This window comes from Malus domestica, chromosome 11 (assembly GCF_042453785.1).
Source record: "Malus domestica chromosome 11, GDT2T_hap1".
In the NCBI taxonomy this organism is placed as follows: Eukaryota; Viridiplantae; Streptophyta; class Magnoliopsida; order Rosales; family Rosaceae; genus Malus; species Malus domestica.
In genome coordinates this window covers 39121735-39137454 of record NC_091671.1, presented here as the reverse complement: position 1 = coordinate 39137454, position 15720 = coordinate 39121735, and the positions used below count along the sequence as shown (strand labels likewise).

Sequence of the window (15720 nt, the reverse complement as noted above, 5' to 3'; positions counted from 1 at the left end):
TAACCACTAGCTGATGACCCAATGATAAATGACAGATTAATAGGCTTCCTTAAAACTAAAAACTGGAGGTTTCGTGTTCGAAACTCGCTGCTGGTGTGGAAGCTACACTTGTGACTGGGAGGAGGCTGAAATGTCTTTGTGAGTCTTCCCAGCCTCTGGAAGAGGTCGATAACCGTAACTTACCACCAGTTGTCCCCATTTTTAAAAAGAAAAAAAATAATTTTGCTGTTTCTTTTCTCAAACCTCACACATATGTCATCATAAAGAAAAAAAATAATTTTTTTTAATATCTACACACATAATGCGTGGGCTTCATCGTAAAATAAAAATAGAATACTTGTTTTAAAGAAAAATATGTATTGGGCCTTCTATGCATACATATTCGGGTCGGCCCATTTCCAACAGAACACTTGGAAGCATGGCCTGCTGGATTTCGGATATCGGATATGACTGAACTGATTTGTCAGTCGGTGGGTCACGTGTTATTCGCACGTCAGTGCCCTTGCGATACCCGAAATCTTATACCCCCAGCGTACGTTAGCACACTCCACCACTAGGCCCAAAACAAAACTTACACTACGCACCCCATGCGCACGTTAGTCACCCCTTCGCCTAACCAACTCATCATCTCTCTGTTTGCCCTTCTTCCACATAAAAACTCTTTTCTTCTATCATACTGTTTCTCTCTCCTCCCCCTCCCTCCCTCCCCGACCCTCTCTCTCTCTAGAATTAGGGTTTCGACTGAGTCACTCCCTCTATCTCTCTGTTGCCGATCGATCTTCGTGCTTCAATGCCTGCGAATCTCCGCCGGAGATTTTCCGCGAAGTGCCAGATTGTTCAATTCGTTGGGCGCTTGCGGCACGCCGCCGTCCCGGAGTTCGTCGTGTGTTCATTTCAGTTCAAATAGCGGTTTCCCGATTAGATTGGAGCGGCGTGCGGTAGTTCTTCAATGGCGCCCAGCCGGAGGAAAGGAGCTAGCAAGGCCGCTCAGGCCGCCGCTGCTCGCCGCCAATGGAAGGTCGGCGATCTTGTTCTTGCTAAAGTCAAAGGCTTCCCTGCTTGGCCGGCTACCGTAAGTCTTTTTCCAAAAAAATTGAACTATTTCTCGCTTTATTTATGCCATATGCCGAGGTAAGGCGACTACCCAGTAGAGGAATATGCTCTGGTTAGCGTTTTTGTGCTTTTTGCAAGCTTAGTTAGTTTGATACTGTGTTGAATACTTCTTGGATGGGTGGTTTTCTTTCTGGATCTGAAAATTTCAGTTTCAATTTCTATGTTTAATTTCATTGAGTAAATATTTCGGTTTGGCAATTCTATTGTTTGGGATTTTGTTATTTTTCTTTATTTTTGGTATTCGGAGTTGGAAGCTCCCTTCATCCTATATATATAATTGTGATTCTTCTGCACAGTGGCTATGAAAGTGTAGCCTTTGCATTGGTTTTGATTCTTCGCATGCTTTGGTCACCGGACTTGCTTTCCGTGAATCCAAATGGGAATGCAGAAAATGGTGTCTGTGTTTATGTTCAGTGCGAATGCTTATCAATTTAGTTTCTGATTGCAGGTAAGTGAACCGGAGAAGTGGGGCTACTCTGCTGATTGGAAGAAAGTACTAGTCTTCTTCTTTGGAACCCAACAGATGTAAGTCCTTAATGCTTTCTTGATTAACTTTAACTAACATCAATGGTGGTGGTTTCCACTGTTGTGCAAGTCTATAATTGATTGGTTATGACTTTCCTTTCAGATCAGACTTACTGATGGAAGTTAACTTTGTACTTTATGATAATATGATGTCATGTTGTTTGAGTAAGGTATGATTACTATGTTTGTACTGTGTTTTTAAGAATGAAGCTGATTACATCGTTCTTGTCTTTTAAAATTGGTACTTGGTATCCTAACTTGTGTTGCTAGACTAGACTGTATATATGTATTTGGTGAATTTAAAATCACTACCACTGTTATTGTGCCTGTCCTTCATTTTGGTCCTCCTTGTTTAATTAGTAGTACGTGAAGATGGTGTACTAGACTCTAGTTGTGGAAATTTTTCTGTAGACTGCCTCTGACTGAAAAGCGATGGCACTAGAAAATGGTGTGTAATAACAGCCAAAACCTGTTCGTTACTTGGGATTTATTGTTATTAGTTATGGACCTTATCCTATTCCATTAAGTCAGGATAAAACATGGTCATTTGGATAGGTACAGTGACAAGGTCAATAAGTAACTTTTAATTCGTCATTCCTTTGAATGCACCAACAATGTTCTGCAAAAGATGAGAGTATAATTAATTATTTAATTAAGCTGACGCATTATAGTAAAGTGGTTTAGTTGATTCGAATTTTTTCTCTTACTTTCTTTAGCATGTAGTTTCTCTCTCTTGTTTTCAGTTGGTTTATTTAATTGGTTTCATATCATAATTAAACCTTAAAATAAGAATTATTTAACATATATCGATAGAAATGGGATGGATTTAGTGGTTGGTTTAATTCACGATCTGAGGTTTTATTGTTATGCCAAAATTCAAAGATGGGTTGCTTATACTGGTTTAGTCACCCGTAAGTTGAAGAGTTTCTGAATCTTACTAGTCTCTTTGTCTTTTATACCCTATGTCTAATGATACAAATAGTTGGTAAAACTTGCAAATATTGGACTAAAATGAGAAAGTTTCATATTCACCCTCCAAGGATAGAAACCTTTACTCAATAGTCCCACATTGGGGAAAACAAAGCTTTTGGAGGACTATTGTTTACTGATATTGTGGGTTACGGTATATCTTGTCAGTTTTGAGTAGCATAGTTTGAGGCCGTGAGTTGAATTCTAGATTTGATTGTGATATTTTATTGGATGGACTCCAGTATATGTTGCATCTACTGTTTTGATACATGTAAATACTGTGTAATCTACTTTCCTGGATTTAGTTCTCCCACTGAGAATATTTCATTCTGTTTCCTATTTTTCCACAAATGTAGAAATATGCATGTAGAATTGGCTGAATAGCAGTTACAATGACCACACTTGAAATTGCTGTCCACACCTTTGAATTATGCTTGGAAAAATCTGCCTTTGAAATAAAAATAACATAACAAATCTGCTAGTAATTATTACATTATGATGGTAATAGGGCAAGATGTTTTCCATAATGAATGCTTGTTAGTTTCTGATTGGTTTTTAAATCTGTAGTAAATTTTATTGTTTGGCACTGAATGATGTAAGGTGGGTGTGATTTTCTGTACCCATTGTTAGAGCGATAAGTGAGGATTTGTTTGGGACCTTACTGTTTTTTTTTCTCTCCTTGCTTTGAGGTGAAGCTTTTGAAAGGAGGAAGAATTTCTATTTTAATTTATATCATATATAGGGTAATGTTCTCTTGTCAAATATCCTATGTTGCAAGACTTTTAATCTGAACTGCACAATCAAGTAACAACCTGATCGGTCCCTGTTGACAATCTAGCAGCAAACATGCTGGACATTCTGGAAAGACGATATTTCCCTATATATATGTTTATAGGCATTTAACTTGGGTGGGTTGAGCTACGGGAGATGTTAGTGATGAATGCTGTTCCTTTTGGGTAAGACTGGAATGTAATATACTCTATCCAGGGTTCACTCTTGGACTTCTGGTAATAAATTGTAAAGCATGTTTGATACCGGGTGTATTTGTTCCTATCTTAATTGTGTCGTAACATGCAAGACTTGTGTAAATATGTTTCCATAGCCTTTGATGATGAAGGATGAGTTAATTTATCTACTTGTTGCATATAATTATATTTGATACACTAGGATAGTATCTCTTCTTTCCCTTTACTTGTATTGTTCATGTGGATGTACACAGGAGTATCCTTGCATTTATGTGCGTGTGTGCATTTTTTTTCATCCCAGAGGGCTTTGTGAATTGTGGGTGAATGATTGTAAGCTCAGATTCTGGCCTTTAAAGTTGTGGATCCTGAGAACTCCATATGCTCTGGTTACATACAAAAGGGAATACCGGTAAAGATTATGGGAATGATGGAAATTATCTTAAAAACATGGAAATTGTGAGGCTTAATAAATGCTAAATCAATCAATAATGAAATATGAATATCATAAACTAGTACATTCTTGGTTAATATAAGGTTGCTCACCAATATATATCAATATATGTTGCATCACATGCCCTTTTGATTGTGTTGATGTTGACCTAACTAATCCAACTGATTCTGTATCTGTGCACTATGAGTCTGATTTGGTATTAGCTTGCTGTTTGTCTTATTCTATTGAGTGTTTTTGTTATGCAGAGCGTTCTGCCACCCTGCAGACGTCGAGGCATTTACCGATGAGAAGAAACAGTCTCTTCTGGGCAAGCGTCACGGAGCTGATTTTGTTCGTGCAGTCCAAGAGATTATTGATATTTATGATAAAATGAAGAAAGCGGACCAAGTTGATGACTTCAAATCCACTGCAAATGGAAGGAACACAGTGGACTCTTTGTCGAACTTGTGTGCAAAGGATCAGTCAGAAGCTCCTGAAGCAATTCTGGATTCACATTCTAAATCTTCACAGTCAACAAATAGAAATGAGCCAAGTGTTTCTGTACAGGACGCTTCAGCAACTGAACAAGTAGATGCTATGCACGATAAGGAAGCCTTAATCAAGGAACCTGCTGCAACAGCAATGGTTACTGAAACACCTCTTCCAGTGACCTACTCTTCAAGAAAGAGATCAAGAGACTTGCGATCACGGAGTTGTGTCTCACTGAAAAAGGAAGCACCAGCTCGTAGGTCAAGACATTCATCCAGGATGGAATCACGTAGAGTACGCAACTCAAGAATGTCATGTGATGATGATGACAAGAATGCTGGGGAAGTATCTGGTAACGTAGTTCGGGATAGATGTCTAAGAAGGAATAAACGAATACGGAAATCACCTGATGCCTCTGAGTGTGATGATGTGAATTCAGCTGCTTTTGTTTCAAATGGTTGTATTGAATATAATGGTTCTGAAGTTGTGACAGTTGATTCTGACACATTTAGTCTAAATGAAGGCAGTGCTATTGATTCTGGTTGTAAAGGTGAACACTCAGAGGCTGTTGCCAAATTCTTGGATGGCGATGCTGAGTTGGTCAAAGCACTTGATCTCCAAATAAAGGCAGTTGTTATCAAGAAGAAAAGGAAGCCAAACAGAAAACGAATTTCTAATGATGCAGCTGACCCTATTGCTATGGTGGACAAGGAAACAATTTTGGAGGTAAAACAAAGTAGTAATCAAACTATGCAGAATGATTGTGGGAAGATGAATGGAAATTCCTCCAAGGAAGATGGAGATGAGCACCTACCATTAGTGAAACGAGCCAGGGTGCGAATGGGCAAACCATGTTCTGCTCACGAGGAAGTAGATAGCTTTGCACACACTGAAGAAAGTCAGAAGGAAGTTGTACTCAATCCACTGGGGCCAGTCAGCACATCATCAAATTGTGAGGAAAATTGTCCTTCTGATAGGGACTTATCTGTGGTAAATGAAGTTTTGGATAATATTTCACCTTCCGGAGGTTGCACTCACATTTTGGGAAACGAACCTCAGCTATGGAACACCAAGAAAGACCAATCATTTAGTTGCTCAGTTGATGGCGAAGCTGTTTTACCTCCATCTAAGCGTCTTCATCGCGCTCTAGAAGCCATGTCAGCTAATGTTGCTGAAGATGATAGATGTAATTATGAATCTTCAGTTGCCAAGACGTCTACTGTTGGTTGTCATCTTTCTTTCACAAGTACATGCCCTGCTATTACTGTAGAAAGTAATACAGGGACTGGATTGGTACTGCAGAGTGAAGACTCTTTGGGCAATAAAGCTTCAGGGGTTGATGCTTCTGGATTCTCTACCAGTTTAAATCCTGTAGTCTTGGAGGAAAATGCTAAATCGGTTGTGGAAGTGGTTGCTGATAAAAAAAATGAGAGTCCGAACACCCAAAATCATGAATGTTCTATTGATGAATCACCAGATTTTGGATACCATGTTGCTGGTAAAGATCTTGGTGGTGGTGCTTCTGGTTGTCACATTATGGGAAGTCCAGGGCATTTATCGCCTAATATGGACAGAGGAGAGGCTGGTATTCGGCATATTGAAAGTTCAATTGATGAGTTGCCTACGAAGGACAAAAGCAAAGACAAAGATGAATTGAGCCACTGTGAAGCAGAAAATCCTGATATTGAATGTGATACTTCGGAGCATACTTTGAAGAGCATAAATCCTCCTGTATCAGGCACCATCCATGATATTTCTGAAGTTTCACCTTTCAACGAGGCTAGTCCACTTCATTATGGTGGAGAGGGCTGCAGTGAGAAAGTTGAGGCTTTGGAACCCCGTGTTCAAGATGCTAGAGAAATCAATGACATGTAAGCTTTTGTTCAGTAGTATAGTTTTGCCATAGAATTTGATAGTTCATTGTTTCTTGTTCATATTTCACGAGTCCCCTCCACCTTTTCCTATTTTGTAAGTTAATGCCTTGTTTCTAAATTTGTATATTCTTTTTTTTTCCTTCCATTATTATAGAGGTGTTTTGGTACTGATTTTTGCACTCAGTGTCTTTACCTGATGGACTTTTAGGCAAGTACTTTTCTTAATCTCTATTGCTCTGTATTTCTTTGTCTTAGGTTTGATGTGGTGAAAGAGGTTGAAAATAAAAAAACAGGGAATGATCCAAGTTCAATTTCCTATCCAAATGAATACTTGGGTGAAAAAAATGCCTCTGGTATCCAGTCATGTCCATCTCTAACAGATGGAGGAGATTCTCTCGCACATGCATCACCTCCCAATACCTCAGGCTGTCACACGTCAACTTCAGATAGTAGTAATATTCTTCAGAACAATGGCAGTTGTAGTCCAGATGGTGATTTGCAGAACAAGAGAACTGCATCTACTATACTTGGTGAGGACGGAAAGTCTGAATCAGTTGTCAGTCAAAGACCAAAATCTGTGGGCAGGTATGCAGAAGTACATGCAACCCTCTTATCATTTGAGACAATGCTTGGAACATTGACAAGGACCAAGGAGAGCATTGGTCGAGCAACTCGTGTTGCTATGGACTGTGGAAAGCTTGGTGTAGCTGCTAAGGTAGGTGAAATCTAATCTCTAACGTAGGTTCAAAAAATTGTACCTTATTTCCCCTCCGGGCTTTCTTTTTTAAGTTCAATTTTCTATGCCAAATTTTTGTAAAACATTTTAGATATATGAATGCTTTCATGATAACTAAGTGGAGACCGGTAATAACTCGTCATTGTAGTTGTATATGAATGCTTTCTTGATGATTAGATGGAGACCAGGAACATCACTCCTTGTAGTTGTAGAGGATACATAAAACTTCTTTTTGCTATTTCTTGTTGTACTTAAAATAATGTTGAAATATTGGCGGAGGAAAAATATGCATCCTTTTATAATTTCTCTTCTTTAAAACTCAGGTATTGGAGATTCTTGCCCATTATTTGGAAACTGAGTCAAGCTTACACCGGAGGGTAGACTTATTCTTCCTGGTGGATTCAATTGCTCAATGCACCCGAGGGTTGAAGGGTAATACATCTATGTTGTTTATCAGAGCTAATCCTCTCGCACAAATAGAATTAAGGGAATTACAAATATACTATGTGTTGGATTTCGTTGTCTTGATATTGATTTTGAAAAATAGGTGATGGCTGTGGTATGTACCCTTCTGCAATCCAAGCAATCCTGCCACGGTTATTGTCAGCTGCTGCTCCTCCTGGAAGTTCTGCACATGAAAATCGTAGACAATGTTTAAAGGTAAGCCAAGTACTTTTCCTTAGGGTCTTTTTTTTTTGTTGCCCATTCATAGCATGTTGTAATAGCATCCCACTCTTCATTATTGCTTAATACTCCGTAAATTTCGGACCTTACAATGTCATATGCGTTGTGCTAAATGCCTTGCCTGTTTCTCTTCTTTTGTATAAGGTTTTGAAACTTTGGTCAGAGAGAAGGATTGTTCCAGAGTCCATAATTCATCGCCATATGCGAGAACTAGATACTCATGGTGTGTCTTCTTCTTCTGGTGCATATGGCAGGCGCTCCGCGAGAACGGAAAGGTCTTTGGATGATCCTCTTAGAGAAATGGAGGGTATGCTTGTTGACGAATATGGAAGGTTTGAATTGGCTGGACCTTACTACTAGATTTTCTCAGATTCTCATATCAAATTGTTTATTGAGTTCTTTTTTTGCTACAGCAATTCAAGTTTTCAACTTCCGGGACTTTGTATGCCCCGCATGCTCAAGGATGAAGATGATGGATGTGATTCTGATGGGGAAAGTTTTGAGGCTGTCACTCCTGAGCACAATCCTCAGGCCCATGAAGAACAAGAAGAAACCACACCTGCCACTGAAAGACATAGGCATATCTTGGAAGATGTGGATGGAGAGCTTGAAATGGAGGATGTGGCACCTTCTTGTGATGTTAACATGAGTTCATCTTGTGGTGTTACTGGAGCCAATGGTGTGCAGGCTTCACATAATCAGTTTGAACAGAATTATCAACCGTCCCTTGCCCCTCCACTACCTCGAGATGTGCCACCGTCATCTCCTCCACTACCATCTTCTCCTCCGCCTCCACCACCACTGCCTCCACCTCATGTGATCCATCATCCATGCGCTCTGCCCGATGCCTATATGATTGGTGTTGATTCAAAGTCCTACACTGTTACACATGTGCGTATTTGCCATACTTCTCTTGTTTTCTTTAAATCTGTATAAAAATTGTCATGATATTGCTTTTCTTCTAACTTTTGGATGTGCATTTGCAGAATGTGCGTGACAACAGAGTTCAACCTCCACCTCAGCAGTTGAATGCACCAAGAGTCAACCAAACAATTCCCGATGCCATGCATTATTGTGCCTCTGAATGCAGAGATCATCAGAAACAGATGCCTGATTCTACATCGTGCTCTTATAGTAGTTTTCCTACATATTCAGATAGAAATGTGCCGCACTCTGATGGTGATACCTTCCAGAATAAAGGTTACCCTTTACTACCACCTCGTGCTCCACCATCCAGTCAGTTCTCATATGTTCAAGGAGACCAACAGGTAAAGCCTCGACGTGAGGCTCCGCCTCCTTATCATCACAACAGATTTGACTATGGGGACAGGGAAAACTGTTACAATAACCATGAAAGAATGAAACCTGGCCCGTATGAGCCCCGCGATAGCTGGAGATTTCATTCACATTCTTTTTCAGGTAAGATTTTAGAGTACAAATAATTTTATGATAGCAACGCTTTGTATTTAATTGCAATATTTTGATTTCAGAATTGTTGGCCCTCTTTTTGCAATAGGTCCTCGATATCCTGATAAAGGCAAAACTTCTTATGGAACTGACCCATATTCTGGCCCTCCATGTGAAACAACAAGAGGACCTGGCCAAGGTTGGAGATATCCTCCCCGCTCGATGAGCCACAGAGACTCTATGCCCTTTAGACCACCTTTTGAAGGTCCCATACCCGTCACAGGCAGAGGTGTGTGAATTTTCTGTAATAACTCGCTTTGTGCCTGGAGAAAATTATCCCCTAATATATTCGTGTTCATCTGTTTTAGGCTGGGAAAAATTGGTGTTTTGGATTTCCATTATAATATATAGGGACATTAAAATCGTTGGCTAAGCGACTCTTGTTTATGCTTCAGGTCCAAGCTATTGGCGGCCAAGATGATCGAAATGTAGCAAGTTGTCGTCAGGACTGGTGTGTTGCAGCTACAATGTGCTTTAATTTACCCTTTTCTAATAGTTGTTAGTTAACACTAAACACTCTTGCTAATTCTATAACGGTTCATGAATTTTAGGTAATGATCCATTTTTGATCTTGCTCCTGCCCCGCTTATTCAAGAGCGTCGGTCATCTTGACGCCGCGAGGCACAGACGTTTAGAAAGAGGAGGAGGCTACAAGGCACCGAAGACCGAGCGTTGGAATATAATGCTTTCGGTCTTGTACATATGTAATTCTATCATCCTTCCTCCTGCAAACGCAGATCAGGGAAGACGGTCATTTGCAGAGACGATTGAATTGATGAGAGGCCGTCAGTGACTAACTCTTAGGGTTGGCATTGTATCATTTCTTTCCTCTTTTTTTTTTAGCCAATTTTATCTCAAAATGTTTAGAGTAATTTAGTTATTGAAAGCCCTTTCGTAGGAATTTTGTGACATTTGTTAACAGAAACTCGTCGGTTCGGAGCAACTTTTATGTGCTCGATTTTTCTTTTTATACAAGTACCAAGATGATGCAACAATTTGAAACCTTGAAGTAACTTTGTATGTTTGCATGTGGTTGATTGCCTTTGCGGTTGGAGCCTTCATTTAAGCTCATGGCACCCGGGTTCGAAAGGAGTAGGGTTCTCTTCCCTTTTTTTTTTCCTCTCCTTTCCTCCCTTCCTATTTGAACGGTTACGGTTAAGTCATGTTAATATCTTATATTACGTTTTTATAAGAAAGACAAAATAGAGAATGTGAGGGGAGGGGATGGAAGGGAATGTAAAGAGGAAGTCGGAGAATCCTAGTCCGGTTCGAAAACCTCCCCCATCACCCCAAGTTTGCACCAGGTTCACAATTTAGAGTATAGTTTAGGGTTCATTTGATTGTTTTTTTTAAATTACTAAAAGCGTTTTTGGTGAAAATATTTTTAGAACCAATCGTTCGTAAACATGAAAAAAAGCACTTGAAGCTTCTTATGAGAAGTACATAATTGATGTTTTTTGTAGGAAATACTTCAAGTACTTTGGAACTCCAAAGCATTTTTTTTAAAATGCTTTCAATCATTTTAAAAACATTTCCAAACAAGGTCTTAATTAACAATTTTTGGTGTGATTGACGAGGGAAGTTGTTGAGAATCTCAATCATGCAAGTGAATGCGGCTTTATTTCTCAATTGCTTTGTTCAAAGCGTGACCCTCACCAAGGTACATGAGCTGTTTTTCATTTTTTCGGTCTCATGCCCTGTTTGTCTTTAAAAAAGAAGAAAAAGACTAGTTCTTTGTTGGGTAGATATACAAATATAAGATACCAAACTGGTTTCAAAATAAGGGTTTTCTATTTCTTGGGGAAGGGTTAACGTTTCTGAATGCTTTAGACAAAATAAAATTTAAAAATGCTTGTAACTAATATAAACATTTTCTAAATATTTTCATCATATCATTTTTAAAATTTCAATTGTTGAAATTATTGGTTTTTAGTATGTCGTCGATATTTGATTATGTGTCTTTAATAATTGATATTTCATTGACATGTAATCTAAATTTAGTTTTGTATAGTTGCCCAATTTTTAATAAAATTCAACATTTAAAAAAAAAATTCAATTTTCCTAATAGTTTAGTCCTTGGGCCTAGGAAGCCTTTGGGATGCCCTTGACTAATTCTAGGATTGGTTTGGTATTGATGTACTGTGGAAAAAAACTGTTTCTGATGTGCTGTGAGAATAAGCTCATTTTTGCTGCTTCACGTTTTCAACTTTTTTTTTTCACCTGAAACTGTGAAAATAAACTATTTTTAAGTATTTACCAAATACCTTTTTAAGCTAAACTTTTTTTTATATCTAATTTTTATTAAAGAACCTCAGTACTAAACCAGTACCTAATCATCGAAGAACTTAAAAAATATTACCAGCCAAGACAATTCTTACGAAAAAAAACAGTTAAAACGAGCCGTAAATGGTTTTAAATAACCGAAAACGCTGTATTACACTCATGACATGAGTAGGAGTTGACCCGTAGAGAAAACCGGTTGGAACTGGAATTGTAGAAAGACAACAACACATTACTGGCTGGACCAGCAAACAGACTCCTCAATGATTCATCACCCAACAAGAAACTGGAAACTGAAAATTTTAAACCCAATTGCCTCTAAATTAAGAAACTTTTGAAACTCTTGCCTGCCATGGGATTGATTGATGACAAATAAGGCAACTGTCCAACCCTTTCCTCCTCCTCCTTCCTCCCACAGTTTCTCAGTTTATTGTTTTTCCTTGTAAAAGTCAGCTAGAGAGAGAAACAGGGAGTCTAGAGGGAGAAACAGGGAAAATGGGTGGCTTCCAATCTGTCTCTGAACAATCCATCCATGAATTCACAGTGAAGGTAGAAAACCCATCTCAAAATGATGGCTTTTCTTCTCCAAGTCTGTCATTTGGTTCAGAAAATCTTGATAAAGTTTGGTTTTTTGTGTTCTTTCTGAATTTTCTCTGGGTGGTGGTGGCAGGATAGCAGAGGGAAGGAGGTGGACCTCGGCGTTTACAAGGGGAAGGTCGTCCTCGTCGTCAACGTTGCTTCCAAATGGTTCTTCTTCTTCCACTTTTTTCCTTCACTTTTTTTTTTTTTTTTTTAATTTTAAATTTGGTTTAATTTCTATTGATTAATTCTTGTATTTTTGTTCTTCAGTGGGTTTACTGATACGAATTATACCCAGTTGACTGAGATTTACAGCAAATGCAAAGAGAAAGGTTAATTTTTTTTTCTTTCCTTTTTAATTACTTTTTTCACTGCTGCAGCTCTATATGTATGAACTTGTTATTCAGAATTGAGTTTGAGTTATGGTTAAATAATAAATGATATTGTCCCATTTAAAAACTCTGTTTTGTTTCATTTTCCATAAACCAAATGTTATGATTTCATTGCTAATTTCCAACTACTGGTGCGAAATCCGTTTATCGAAATTGTTGGGATTGTCATTTTAGAATTGAGCGCAAAACCGAGTGCAGTGGCGTTCTAGGATTCATACAGCCGGCCCCACTTGGTGGAAGCTTTGTTGTTGTTGTATCATTTTAGAATTGAGTTTCTGGGACGTAGCTTTAATTCTTGAATGAAGTTCTGGGTTTTATTTCTGTTTTGTAAACCAAATGTTATATTTTGTTTGTGTTGCTGGTTTCCAAGTTCTTGTAGAAATCCGTGTATTGAAATTGTTCGTGTGATTTATCCCTCGCCATGCTACCCTTGTACTTCTAAGTTTAGGTGATGCCATTTGCCCGTTAAGACTTCGAGCGAATATTTGTTTAGTTTTGTCTTTTGATTTGGTTTGGACATGAGTGATTGCAGGTTTTGAGATCTTGGCATTTCCGTGCAATCAGTTTCTAAAGCAAGAGCCCGGGACAAGTCAGGATGCTGAACAATTTGCATGTACAAGATACAAGGCTGAATATCCAATATTCAAGAAGGTAACCGAGTAACTTTTACCCCATTACTATCTGCTAATCAATCAGATTATCTTAACCGTATAAGGTGCTTGTACTGTTCTGAGCTTTGAAAAAAGACGATTACTGATGTGATATTATTAGCGGCTCATGGATTTTGCCATTAATCTCTCTTCCATGTTGAAATTCTGGACAGAAAAATACTGCTCAGTGCTACCTTCTGCCTATTTATCCCGAGCTGTTAGAGAACGTTTTCTCTCAAACAGCTTTTCGAGGAAGGCATGATCAACAACTTGATACTGATATAGAATTCTCTTACTCTTGCTGGATACCAATCCTCGTTTGTTTTGATTTCTGAGAAAAGGAAATCCCAAGTAAATTTGGCCTATTCACATAATTCGTAGGCAGGGCTGCAGGGGCTGGCTAAGCCTAATGCTACCCTCTACTCACGAGATTATGGGGTTCCTTCCCCACTACAACATGTTTTAGAAAACAAACAACAAACCTTGCCACCCTTCGAGGTCACGACTTCTGAAACAATTTTCTTTTTCTGTGGAACTCGGAAACCTTTCACTTCTCAATTCCTAAGATGATGCGCTTCAAGCTGAGTGCAAAAGTAAAGTACAACCATTGACAGGAAACAAACCATGAAATCAAACAAGCTAATCGATTAAATATTTATTTATTAACCAGAGGAACTGTTACTGGTTTTAAATTTGGCTTGCCCTACATCCAGGAGAAAGCAGCGGAAATTGACTGTTGATGTCTCACATCAGTTTAAGATACTCTTATCTTATCTTATGCTATCTCCATAACGAGTGTTAATCCAGTTGATTGCTGTCTGAGCACTGAGCAGTGTATCTTATTTTAAGATCTTTAGTTCTGTGGCGCGATTTGTAAACTAAATCTGGCTGTTCAAAATAAATTCCGTACTCCTTTCTGTATGTAGGTACGTGTCAATGGGCCGGATACAGAACCTGTGTACAAATTCCTCAAAGCAAGTAAATCTGGATTTCTGGGGAATAGTATAAAGTGGAACTTCACCAAGTTCTTAGTTGACAAGGATGGCCATGTCATTGAACGGTACGCCCCAACCACCTCCCCCTTGAGCATTGAGGTACTCTCTCTCTCTCTCTCTCTCTCTCTCTCTCTCTCTCTCTCTCTCTCTGTGTATTCACAGAGAAGCATTACTCTGATCATGGCTTAAAACTTATCTTTGGCACAGGCCGATATCAAGAAAGCGCTAGGGGAGGCGTGATGTTATCAGGCAGTTCATCTTCAGACAACAGTGAAAGAGCATAGGAGTTCTTAGTGTCTCTCTTCCCTGTTCGTTATCTTTCCTCCCGGTGTCTTCGCTAGTTCTCCCCATTCCCGTCTGTGTAACCATTCTCTGTTTTTTGTTTTCGATGGGAACCCTTCTCTTTTAGTACTTATCGGTGATTTAATGGAGTCACGTTTCTGTTTATTCTTTCCTGTAATCCACATTTATGTAGAAAGCATATGGAATCAGCAGTATCCAGAACTATAAAGGGCAACACCAAGCCAACAAGGCTCTCCGTTTTGCGAGGCTTATGTCAACAAGAGCTGCTGGAGCTGCTATTGTCAACAAAAGAAGCTGCTGTCTGTCAACATGGACATGGCAGTAATTACTCCTCACATTAAATGTTGTCAAGTGAGGTGGGAACATGTAGTTAAGGGTATTAGATATTAGATGTATAGTTTGTAATATAAAGAGCTCCTTACGCTTACGGAGCCAATGTAATACAATGAAACAAGAAAATTGACCCACAAACCCATTATTTCTGAGATGGTATCGGGGCAGTCGATCATGACTGACTCTTGAACCTCAAAACCAGAAAAAGCTTTCGCCAAAGTCATATCTCGATTACCATCATAAGCAAATTATTCTTCATTTTTTCCCATATCAGTTTCATCTTTTATTTCAACTTCACTGATCTTAAGCCTATACAATGGCTAGTGATGATGAAGTTCTATTTCTGATGAGATCATACCTGAGTCAAGTCAAATTGAGTCCACTAAATATCAACTTCCCCCTCGAAAATCTTGAGGGATTCCTAAACAGTTGTATGATCTTGATCCTAGAGCCAAGGTTAAATACCCAATTGCTAACCATGTGTCTTTCCATAGGCTATCTACATCATGTGAGGCATTTGTAAATCAATTATCCACTGTATCTATTCCTTGTAGTGTAGAGGATGCTATGAATGATCCTAGGGGGACTCGTGCAATGAATGAAGAAATGGAAGCACTCCAGAAAAATTCTACTTGGGAGTTAACTAACCTACCCAAGGGGAAGAGAGCAATTGGTTGCAAGTGGATATACAATGTAAAATTCAATGCAGATGGCACTATTGAGCGATACAAAGCAAGATTAGTGGCAAAAGGCTACACGCAAACATACGACATTGACTACGAAGAGACTTTTGCCTTGTAGCTAAGATCAGCATTATTCGTGTACTCTTATCCCTAGCAGCAAACCTTGACTGGCCTTTACAACAATTTGATGTCAAAAATGCTTTCCTGCATGGAGATTTAGAAGAAGAAGTTTACATGGAGCTTCCCCCAGGAT

At 38.9% G+C, this 15720-nt stretch overlaps 1 protein-coding gene across 3 annotated transcripts; it reads left to right on the top strand.

Annotated features, from left to right (window-relative positions):
* The first annotated feature begins 642 nt into the window (after positions 1 to 642).
* LOC103449033 (protein HUA2-LIKE 2-like) lies at positions 643 to 14922 on the top strand. 3 transcript variants are annotated; one of them, XM_008388308.4, is made up of 16 exons: positions 648 to 1072; positions 1562 to 1638; positions 4269 to 6362; positions 6621 to 7080; positions 7425 to 7533; positions 7649 to 7761; positions 7930 to 8117; positions 8199 to 8676; positions 8772 to 9204; positions 9302 to 9481; positions 11996 to 12081; positions 12203 to 12279; positions 12382 to 12443; positions 13036 to 13154; positions 14080 to 14247; positions 14356 to 14922. In XM_008388308.4, the coding sequence occupies exons 1-16, from the start codon at positions 950 to 952 to the stop codon at positions 14386 to 14388; spliced, it is 4800 nt and encodes a 1599-aa protein (XP_008386530.1). In that variant the 5' UTR covers positions 648 to 949; the 3' UTR covers positions 14389 to 14922. The 3 variants fall into 3 exon arrangements, with proteins under 3 accessions (XP_028945030.1, XP_008386530.1, XP_028945032.1); XM_029089197.2 differs by lacking the exons at positions 11996 to 12081; positions 12203 to 12279; positions 12382 to 12443; ... (1 more) ...; positions 14080 to 14247; positions 14356 to 14922 and adding exons at positions 9648 to 9703; positions 9804 to 10261 and having other exon boundaries at positions 643 to 1072; XM_029089199.2 differs by lacking the exons at positions 648 to 1072; positions 11996 to 12081; positions 12203 to 12279; ... (2 more) ...; positions 14080 to 14247; positions 14356 to 14922 and adding exons at positions 1742 to 1808; positions 9648 to 9703; positions 9804 to 10261 and having other exon boundaries at positions 1571 to 1638.
* Positions 14923 to 15720: the final 798 nt, after the last annotated feature.

Excerpts from the sequence above, each read along its gene's own strand:
- LOC103449033 (XM_008388308.4), top strand. The coding sequence starts at position 950 with ATGGCGCCCAGCCGGAGGAAAGGAGCTAGCAAGGCCGCTCAGGCCGCC. Across the intron at positions 1,639-4,268 it reads TTCTTTGGAACCCAACAGAT|AGCGTTCTGCCACCCTGCAG; the intron begins GTAAGTCCTTAA and ends TTTGTTATGCAG. Across the intron at positions 6,363-6,620 it reads GCTAGAGAAATCAATGACAT|GTTTGATGTGGTGAAAGAGG; the intron begins GTAAGCTTTTGT and ends TCTTTGTCTTAG.